General features: G+C 42.3%; 1 protein-coding gene across 1 annotated transcript in view; it reads left to right on the top strand.

Annotated features, from left to right (window-relative positions):
- Nucleotides 1-1,821: 1,821 nt before the first annotated feature.
- Nucleotides 1,822-11,453, top strand: part of LARP6 (La ribonucleoprotein domain family member 6) — a 12,453-nt gene continuing 2,821 nt past the window's right edge. Inside the window, exons 1-2 of the mRNA XM_006776070.2 lie at nt 1,822-1,994; nt 8,620-8,830. Of these exons, the coding sequence (XP_006776133.1) occupies nt 1,945-1,994; nt 8,620-8,830 (261 nt within the window). The 5' untranslated portion in view covers nt 1,822-1,944. The remainder of the gene's footprint in view (nt 1,995-8,619; nt 8,831-11,453) is intronic.

Here is an 11,453-nt window from a genome sequence, read left to right on the forward strand (position 1 = left end):
AGATATTCACCAGTAACCATACTTATACTTTCTGTCTCAAAGAATCCTGATAGGCATGATTTGCCCTTACAGAAATTATTCACTTTATATTGGTGGTACTTTTTAAATTCCTACTATGTGCAAGACTCTTGGTTGATGCTAGAATGAAAGAACCCAATATGAACCCTGCTCTCTAGGCACTTTGAGTTCAGGGCATTAAAAAGAAGTGCACCCAAGTACTTCCAATACAAGTATAGACAGGTGTTAGTTGAAAGCTCAAATGACTTCCTTCTTTGAAGAATTGCATTTGAGATGAACCTTGATGTCTAGCTAGGATTTATACTTGAGAGATGGGGCAAAACATTCAAGGAGATGGGAACAGTATGCTCAAAGGCCTAGAGTTCAGAAACCTTGGGACCCTTATAAGGAACTGTAAGTCTTTTTTTTTTAGTTTTCTCAAAATATATTTTTATTGATTTCAGAGAGGAAGAGAGAGGGAGAGAGAGAGATAGAAACATCAATGATGAGGGAGAATCATTGGTCGGCTGCCTTCTGCACACCCCACACTGGGGATCAAGCCCGCAACCTGGGCAAGTGCCCTGACCAGGAATTGAACTGTGACCTCCTGGTTCATAGATGAACACTCAATCACTGAGCCATGCTGGCTGGGTGGAACTATAAGTCTTTTTTAAAATGTTCTATTGATTTTAGAGAGAGGGGAAGAGAGAGAGAGAGAAGCATCGATCAGTTGCCTCCTGTATGTGCCTGACCAAGGATCAAACCCACAACCTAGGTATGTATCCTGACTGGAAATCAAACCTGAAAACTTTTGGTGTATCAATGACACTCCAACCAGCCTTCCACCAGGCCAGGGCAGGAACTATCAGTCTTCAATTGCTTGGAGCAAAGGATCTGAAAGGAATTGGTTGAAATAAGTTTGGAAGCCAGTTACACAGCCAGATTCTAAGTGAATGTGAATATAGAGCTATGGACTTGGGTTTTATTTAATATGAAATAGAAAGCACTGTTGTTTTGTTGACATCATCATTAGAGCAATGACATGGCTGCTCTTCAAAACATGTGATAAGGCACAGAGTGGAAGAGGCTTAACCTGAAATGCAACTGGAGTGGGGCCGGGGCCAGAGGGGGTGGCCAGAGATGGGAAGACAGGAGCCTGGAAAGGATACAAGCATGAAACATTGCTACAATGTTTATAATTGTGTATAATTAGCATTATACAATGCTGATATCTGAGAAGTAATTCAAATTCTTCCTTTAGAACAATTTCCAGTCTCTCTGCCTGACATTGAAAAGTAGCAGACAGCATACCATTTACTTCCTTTTCTAAAGGAACTAAATGAACTAACTGGTGATCTAGGGCTGCTAAGGTAGAGCCAGTATCTACAATGTACAGCCTTCTCCGCATAAGCCTTTACGTAATGATTCCCGGCCTGTTCTCCCTAAAGTGAAGCCTGCCAATTGGCGTGAGCCACCTAAGAAGAAAACCAATAGGAGTGTACAGCTCTAGCGGGAACCCACATGACCCACCAAGAAAAAGCTATCCAGGCCTTCATTCTTCAAAAGGAATAGCCTTGGGGTCTAACGTGTGGGCTGTCTGCAGTGACTACCTTCCAACGTGTACAGTATGGGAAGGGAGGGGAAGGAGTCACTTTATGATGGAGACAGACTACCTCAGCCAGGTGACCAGGGTCAGCATCCACAGTGAGTAGTCATATTGATAGTATGTAGCCTTGATATGATGTGATGAGAGTGGAAATTTACTTCTGTGGTCCTCCTAGAACCCCATAGCCTCAGTCTAATCATGAGAAAAATATCAGACAAATCATAAAGAGAGACATCCTACAAGACACCGGAATGCTGTCAGCACTGTCAAGGTCATCAAAAACAAGGAAAGTCTGAGAAACTGTCACAGCCAAGGGGAGCCTAGTGAAACATGATGACTAAATGCAGTATGACATCCTGGATGGGATCCTGCAACAGAAAAAGGACATTAGGTAAAAACTAAGAAAATCCGAATAAAGTGTGGACTTTAGCTAATAATAATGCATCAATATTCATTAATATATTATGAATGTAAGCTGTTAATAATAGAAAAAGAAGCCTGGTGTGGGGTTTATGGGAACTCTCTGTATTATTTTCACAATTTTTCTATAAATCTAAAAACTATTCTAAAATAAGTTTATTTTTAAATGTTTATAAAGAAAAAGATGAAGAAAATCAATTACATGAAAGTTAAATAGAAAAACTGACCTCAGAGGACACAGAGGTGATACTGTTGGGAAAAAAAAACTAAAAAATGTGTACTCCAGTTAGTACCCTGAGAGAGAATTTAAAATATTGCATCCACAAAACAAGAACAAGATGCTCTTAAAAATGAACAACCTGAAAACATAGAGGAGTTCTTAGAGAATAAATAAATAATTACTAAAATTAAAAAATTCACTAGGAGAGGTTGGAAGATAATGTCAAGGAAATCTCTTACCATGTAAATCAAAGACAAAGGCAAAGACACAATATGAGAGAAAAGAGACATAGAGGACCAATCCAGATGGTCAGTCAACTAACAGGGCTTTAAAAATCAAATGTAACCTTAGCAAATGCCTTCAACCTGCAGTGAACAATAATCATACAAATAAATATTACTGATTAACTTTTAACTTTTACTGTCTTTAGACAAAACATGGAAAATTAATTACAAATTAGAATGTAAATGTTATGAACCATTACAAAATGAAATAAAGGTATATCTGATAAAAATTGGATGTTTGGAATTGGAAGGAGAAGTGAAAGAAAAGGTAGGGTAATAATATGCTTATCATATGTAGTGAGGAATTGAGAAATATTATTTAATGTTGGTAGAGTAAGAAACAGAATTTAAGTGCATTATTTAAAAACACAAAAAGAATATAAAATTTTTTAATATATATTTTTAATCCTCACCCGAGAATATTTTCCCTTGATTTTTACAGAAGAGAGAAACGTCAATGTGAGAGAGACACATCAATTGGTTGCCTCCTGCATGCATCCTGACCAGGGCTGAGGCTGTGGCACGTGCCCTTGACTGGAATCTAACCCAGGACCTTTCAGTCCGCAGGCCGATGCTCTGTCCACTGAGCCAATCAGCCAAACTGGCTAGGGCAAAAAAAATTTAAATTGGAATAAGAGGCTTTGAGAGGTGAGCAACCCCAAATCCTCATATTATATAATAAGACACGAGTAGAGAATGTCTGTAATTGACAAGTGAAAAGTAGAGCTATGAGCATATTTTGTAGAATTATAAGAAAACTCTCATAAGAACTAAATGATCAAATAAAGAGAGGGTGCTTCTAGTGAGAAGAAATTGGCAGGAAAGTGTTGCTAAAATAAAATCTCTAGTATTTTATTTTAGTTTTACTGAATTTTTAAGATTCATTTTTGATGAGCTATTAATAGTCTTCAAGGGGAAAATAATGAGGATAGTTGGAATGGAAAAGAGAACAGGTGGGCCCTAACCGGTTTGGCTCAGTGGATAGAGCATCAGCCTGCAGACTGAAGGGTCCCAGGTTTAATTCTGGTCAAGGGCATGTACCTTGGTTGTGGGCACATCCCCAGTAGGAGGTGTACAGGAGGCAGCTGATCGATGTTTCTAACTCTCTATCCCTCTCCCTTCCTCTGTGTAAAAAATCAATAAAATATATTTTTTTTAAAAAGAAAGAGAAGAGAACAGGTGGGAGATGCTGCAGAATAAAACCAATACTTGGCAACTGACTCGATGGGGGCAAAAGAGACATCTTAGGTTTTGAGCCCAAGTGCAGAGAAGAATGAATAGGGAAAGTAGTTGGTGAGGCAGTTTGGGAGAGACGATATATGGTTTTTACCGGGCTGCTGTAGTTGACAAAAAGTTGCCAATATTAATATTTAAAGGATGTAAACTTTTTAAATGTTCATGAAGGATTCAGGATCTTTTTTGTTTGAACCAGGAAACAGTGCAGCATGCTCCCAGGTATAAAACAGGCTCTCTGATTCTTCCAAGAGTCCCCTTTGGAGAGACACAGTTGCTGCTAAAGCACCCATGCAGCGGGAGGGGTCCCCTGTTGGCAAGAAGCTCACCTCTGCACTCGAATAGGGGTTGTACACGCCTCCCCAATTCTGCCCACCTGTTCAAAATCTCTGCCTACCTGCTTGCTTGCTCACTGGGTGCAAATAACTGATGCAGAGTTACCCCGAACACATGGATTGTTTACTGTGAGACTGAAAGGAAGTTGAGCTTCCCAGATAGAATGTCTCGTGGTAGGCTCAGGTGTCAATCCTGCCTGAGGACGAATTCTGCAGAACCGGACATAGTGAATTTGATGCAGATGGAACGGCAGGCAGGCAGGTAGGACTGGAGCTCAGGAGTGAGAGAAGGGCAGAGGTGGGAGGAGAGGCAGAGTTGAACTGAATGAACTAACCAGGGGCAGAAGTGAGGCTGTCTGGAGATAAAAAGTCAAGGAGAGGCCCTTAGGGAATACCCCCGCTTAGAAAAGGGAGAAGAAAGGGCAATTAAATGGACACGAAGAATCAGAAAAGAACAAGTCATACAAGCGCAGGGAGAATAGTTTCTAGAAGGGGGTGGCCAGCAGTATCCACCATCCTGCAGCAGAGCAAGAGGACCAGGATGGAGAAGAGGCTTCTGATGTGGTAAACGGGGCCTCTGGTGGATGTCTAGACACGGAGGAAGCTTGGGGGTGGGAAGGCAGGACACAGGGAGGTTTGGGCAAGTCTGATTGGATGAACTTCTTTTCCTCAAGCCCCCAAACGAATCATCTGCAGGAAATAAAGTCTTCCCGTGGCAGACATTGGGAAGAACAGGAGGCTCTAGAATGGGCACTGGAGAAACTGAAAAACTAATCACCTTCCTGCCTTTATGTTTTATTTGTTTAAGAATACATTTTATAATAGCATCAAGGCTCTGGTTAGGACTTAACTGGACTCGCTAATACCCCTGAGTCCACCCACCATTCTTCATTGATCATCGTCACACACCTCACCTCATCCCCTACTTTTATTGTAATCCTTGTCTGCTGGGCTTAGAATTTCCTATGCATTTGTAATTATTTTACCTGGTATATTCAACCTGTCTGTTTCAGCTACTATTTAGGGTACACATTTTCTCTCATAAAGTGAAAATTTGTTCTGTCCATCTCACTTCTCCGTTTTCACTCCATTGATTGTTCCACTGCATTTTCCGCTGGCATGTTTGGAAAACCTCTTTCCTCAATGCAGCGTTACTACCCTAGTATTTGGCTATAAGTAATAGATAACCCAACTAACGAGTGAATTAAACAAATCGGATATTATCTTCCTCATGTAATTAGAAATCTTCAGGTAGGTAATTACAGGAATTGGTTCAGCAACTCAATAACGGCAGTAAATCAGACCAAGCTGATTCTTTTTAAAAAATATATATATATTTTATTGATTTTTTACAGAGAGGAAGGGAGAGGGATAGAGAGCTAGAAACATCGATGAGAGAGAAACATCGATGAGCTGCCTCCTGCACACCCCCCACTGGGGATGTGCCTGCAACCAAGGTACATGCCCTTGACCAGAATCGAACCTGGGACCCTTCCGCAGGCTGACACTCTATCCACAGAGCCAAGCAGGCCAGGGCCCATGCTGATTCTTTGGCCTTTTCCTTATGGCAGTAAAATAGCTGCTAAAGCTCTACCCATCACATCCACACTTAAAACAGATAAAAGGGGAAGGGGCAGGGCCAAACATTTTCATTTGTGTGTTATTGGCTATAATGTGACAAATGGCTATTACTTGTAAGAGAAGCTGGGAAAATGTGTATTTAGTGGTTTTTTGTGTGTGTTTTTTTAATAATCTCTCTAGTAAAAAAAAAAAAAAAAGCAGGTGGGGAAGAGTTTGCTAGAAGATGCTGGGTAAGTCAGATTAATGTCTGCCACAGCTACGTTTTACAGACCTTCTAAAATAGTCAGCTATCTAATGTTGAAATTGCATTTGACCTGTTATACCCATGGGTTGCTTTAATATTTTTCCTTGTATAGCATTCCACTTTTAAAGAATATTTTTTTAAAAGACTTTTAAAAAAAGATATTTTTAAAGTTAGTCTCTATATTTCTTTTCTTCATACACATTTGTCTTGGGACATTAGGAAGGTATTTTTAAAAAAAATTTCCAGACTGTCTGCAGGCAAATAACAAAACCTTTTCATTTTTAAAATCAACCAATGCCTATATTTTATGCTAATTTTAATTTCTAAATTTGAAAAATTGTGAAATGGATTGGTTGATAAAGTACTTTAAGTAAGAGTTTAATGCTGATCCAAGGGAAATGGTACTTGTTTGCTTCTTTGTAAAGGAAACATAATATGCATGTAAACATATATACTTTTTTATTGAATGCCTCCGTTTTTTAAAAAATTTAATTGTGGTAAAATACACATATAATTTATCATCTTAACCCTTTAAGTGGCATTAAGTACACTCACATTGTTGTGCAACCAACACCACCTTCCTACTCCAGAATTTTTTTCTTTCCCACTTGAAACTCTATCCATTAAACAATAACTCCCCATTCACCCTGCCCCAGTTCCTTTTACCCACCACTCTACTTTCTGTCTCTGTGAATTTGATTATTCTAGAGACCTCATATAAATGGAATCATACAGTATTTGTCGTTTTTGTGACTGGCTTATTTCACTTCGCATAATGTCCTCAGGGTTCATCCATGTTATAGTATGTGTCAGAATTTTCTTTTGAGGCTGAAATCTATTTCACTGTATGTACATACCACATCTTGTTTGCCCATTTATCCATCAATGGACTTTGAGTGGCTTCCGTCTTTCAGCTATTGTGAATAATGCTGCTGTGAACACGTTCTCCCAACGGAGTAGAAGCACGCTGATGCTTTCGGTGGACTAAGTGCGTGTGTCTGTACCAGCAGTTGCTCTCCCTGCTCAGAACATGGTAATGGGAGCTGTGGGCTGGGCGTTCATGCTCATGGACACTAAGCTACCACATAGGAAAGCAGCTATATTTTTTTCTGGAAGTAATTTTTAACTAATCCTTTTTATTGTGGAGTATATGTAGTATTTGTATAATGCATAATTTAACTTGGTAATAAATATACAAATGATAACTCACCTTTGATAACTTTCAATGATGATATCCCCTATGATTTGGATAATCACACATTCCCTAAATATTTATGGCTTTGAAGTTTTTGTAACCTCTTTGTGAAAGGTTGACCACCCTGAAGAAGCTTTGCCCAGGATTTCCTTGGCTTGTTCTCATGTTCTATTCTCAGGAGGGGAAGTCATCCAGGTGGAGCTGCTGGGGGTGTGGGTTTCATTTAAGCCCCCGGTGAGTGGGATTGTTTCAGATTCCAGGGCAGGGGCCCAACGAAACCTGGAAAATATTGTGTGTGCTGGCTTTGGAGACCCAGTTTGAGTTTGGATCCTAGATCTGCCTCTTATGAATGAGCAAATGGTTGTATCTGTCGTTCACTGATATGGGATGTCTTAATCATCTAACCTTCACAATAATCCTATCATGACTCCCAGTTTACAGAAATGGCACTGAGTGTGGCAGTGGAGCTCCTGCCCAGCTTGACTCAGTTAATAAATGGTGGTGTCAGGATTCAAACCCAGGCTGTGTAACTCTAGAACTGGGACTCTTAGTCACTTTGCCAAACTGTCTTCTGGAAATCAGGATTTGCAAGGTGGAGATGGGGAGGGAAGGATAAGGAGTGTGTTGTGAAAAGCATCGGGTAACAGAGCAGCACATAAATATTACTAGAGGTGTTGTTGTATTAATGGTCGCCCCTCTTTGTTAAAAACAAAAGCATGATTTCTTAGCTTTTTGGAAGCAAAACCTACCCCCTGCGGCCATATGATCACCCCCTCTGTGGAGTCCAATTCAGGTATGGCCCAGCACAATTTCCTAGGGCTGCTGTAGCAAAGCACCACAAATTGGAGGGCCTAGAACGGTGATGGCAAACCTTTTGAGCTCAGCGTGTCAGCATTTTGAAAAACCCTAACTTAATTCTGGTGCCGTGTCACATATAGAAATTTTTTGATATTTGCAACCATAGTAAAACAAAGATTTATATTTTTGACATTTATTTTATATATTTAAATGCCATTTAATAAAGAAAAATCAACCAAAAAATGAGTTCGCGTGTCACCTCTGACACGTGTGTCATAGGTTCGCCATCACTGGCCTAGAACAACAGAAAATTATTGCCTCTCAGTTCTGGAGGCCAGAAGTCTGAAATCAAGGTGTCAGTGGGGGGATGCTCCCTCTCAAGGTGCTATGGAAGGGTCTGGCCTAGGCATTTTTGGGGCAGTCTTTGATGTTCCTTGACTTCTGCATGCTCCCCTTTCCCCGTCCCTGCCTTCATCTTCACACAGCATTCTCTCTGCGTGTCCGGATTCCCCTTTTAAAGATGAGTCATACTGGATTAGGGACCTTCCTGCCCTGATATGGCCTCATCTTCAACTAATGACATCTGTAAGACTCTTTCCAAATAAGGTCACATTCTGAGCTGGGAATGTTGGGACTTCAACATATGAATTCTGGGTGGGGGGAGACAAATCAGCTCATAACACCCAGTGTCTCCTTCTGGTCTCAGTGGCGCCACAACAAGTGGGGGCGAGAATGAGCATGAGGACCTGGAGCAGGAGTGGAAGCCTCCAGACGAGGAGTTAATCAGGAAACTGGTGGATCAGATCGAATTCTACTTTTCCGATGAAAACTTGGAAAAGGATGCCTTCCTGCTAAAGCACGTGAGGAGGAACAAGTTGGGATATGTGAGTGTTAAGCTACTCACATCCTTCAAAAAGGTAAGGCCTCATTGTCAGAGCTGCCCCAAGGGTTTCAAGGCTGTTTGGGGGCATGGGTCAAAATATTTTTTGCCCTTTTCAAACATAATGACTAGTAATTTTTTACTTCCTCTGAGGCCTGAAAAAAGAGAAAAATGATCAAGAGGCGGGATTTGGGATTGTCCCACACATGAAAAGGGTCCTGGGTTTGGGGACAGATCTCAGCAATGGCCTTTTGAGACACCTACCAGGCCTAGAATTATATGCAATTCAAGCTTTTCATTTGTATAGTTGAATAAATAAAAGGAGCCGTGTTTGCCTGCTTCTCGAAGAGCTGACAGATAAGTTGGCCTCAGAACTCTGTCTCCCTTGAGGGAAGTGTGTTTACTAGAATGGAAAAGCACTACGCTGACTGTTGTATCATGAAATGTGTAATGAGTAGGTCCTGACCAAGTTGTCAGGAAGCACCTCGGACAGCTTTTCTCCCAGACAGCTTCTCTGCCTCAGATCCTGGTGTGCTCTGCCCTCTTCTGTTGTTCTCTTTATTTTATTCATTCATCAAGCACACTCATCCTGTATGCTGAGTCCTGTGTTTTGGTGATTTTGGCATTCCCTTGCCTTTGCAAAGACCAGTGAAGGGGAGAGAGACTAGTGAAGGGCTACGATATGACCTTAGACAGCACCATGAAAGCAAGCACTGTTGGTGGTGAGTTGCTTAGAACAACTTTATTCATTCATCAAGCACACTCATCCTGTATGCTGAGTCCTGTGTTAGGCACAGGATATACAAGGTGATTTTGGCATTCCCTTGCCTTTGCAAAGTCCAGTGAAGGGGAGAGAGACTAGTGAAGGGCTATGATATGACCTTAGACAGCACCATGAAAGCAAGCACTGTTGGTGGTGAGTTGCTTAGAACAACTAATCCTGATGGGAGAATTGGGAAGTCTTCCCGGAAGTGGCGACATTAAAGTTGGATCTTGGAGAATGAGTAGGAGTTTTTCACACACAGGAGAGGGGAAGGGGCACTTCATGTTACAACGGAAAAACCTACCTCCTCCTGTGAACCGCCTTTGCTGCCACACTGTTCCCACACTCACACTTCAGTAGAAGTGAGGGGAGGGTTCCCACACCAAGCATTTCCGTGGCACAGCTGAGGGTCCTCACTTCACCTCAGTTCTGACACTGTCTACCTGGAGATGGCATTACATCCCAGAGGTTAAGGGCTCGGTCCCACAGACTGACCCCCACTTCGGGTGCCAATCACAAGTAGTACGTCCCCAGGTTACCCACAACTTCTGTCCAACTTGGCTACAAATCAGAGGTTCCTGTGGCCTCCTCCCCGTGGATTCGATTATTTGCCAAAATAGTGCACAGAACTCGGGGAAACACATTTACCAGTTGGACATAACAAAGGATCCAGATGAATAACCCGGTGAAAAGATACAAGGGATGGGGTTTGGGAGGGCCCTGAGCGCAGGAACGCCTGTCCCAGTGGAGTTGGGGGCACCACCCTCTATGTAGGCAGATGTGTTCACCCACCTGAAAGCTCTCCAAATCCCCTACTATTGGGATTTTTTTGGAGGCTTCCTCACATAAAAGTGATCATTATTAACTTCATTTCTACCCTTTCTCCCCTCTCAGAGGATGGGGCAGAGGCCTGAAAGTTCTAAGCTTCTAATTATGACTCAGACTTTCTGGTGACCAGCCCCATCCAGGAGCTTTGGGAGCCCACCCAGGGTCACCTCATTAGAACAAAAGATGCTTCTAGTGCTCTGATCCCTCAGGACTTGGCAAAAGGTTTCAGGAGCTCAGTGCCAGGAATGGAAATGAAGACCGAATACATATATTTCTTATTATAAATTGCAATATCACACATGTGCAGAGAACAGTGAGCAAGCCTTCACATGCAGAGTGTCAGGAGCCCCAAAATGCAGCAGCCAGTGGAATCATCCTATACATTTCTTTTCTCCTCCCCAGACACCCTAAGAGTCTCCTGATTTTCTCTCCTTTTTAACTTGCCATTTACGTATCTATTTAGGAGGTGTCTTCTCTGTTGAAAACCAGCCGCAGAGTGGACACAGACTCCCCCATACCTCCAAAATGAGAGCAAAGACCTTTTTCCTTTGACAGGGTTTCCTGCTAATCATAATAGCAAACCTATACGACAAAGGTAACAAACAGGGAAATTACAGCATTTTATAATCTCACAAAGTTCTTTCAGTAATTGCACAAAGCCCGCAGCTCCCTGGTTCCTCTTCTTAGGTGCCTGGCCACTCCTAAAAGCTCAGACACAGGCCTGGGACGCTCAGACTGAGATTCTCATGGACCTTGCTCCCAGCTCTGGAAGGGTGCTTGCCAGAACCTGCTCTTCTCTCCACTGGCCGTGGCCAGCGGCCACTTCTCCAGCCCTCTGAGCAAGGCAGCACTGGCCTTCTCCGACACCGTCCGCTCAGGCTCCGGGCTTAGGCAGTAGATTGTCCTCTCCAGAGTCTCCCTCCCTGACCTGTTTTGGAGAAGGCTCCCCATGTTCTACCCTCAAAAGGACCACTGTTTGGCTCTCCCACAACCTGGCACTGACCTGCGGTCATCATCTTCACCCTTTCGGATCCCTCATTACATCCACTCACCGCCAGTCCAACTCTTT

Source organism: Myotis davidii, unplaced genomic scaffold (assembly GCF_000327345.1).
Source record: "Myotis davidii unplaced genomic scaffold, ASM32734v1 scaffold1069, whole genome shotgun sequence".
NCBI classification, from domain to species: Eukaryota; Metazoa; Chordata; class Mammalia; order Chiroptera; family Vespertilionidae; genus Myotis; species Myotis davidii.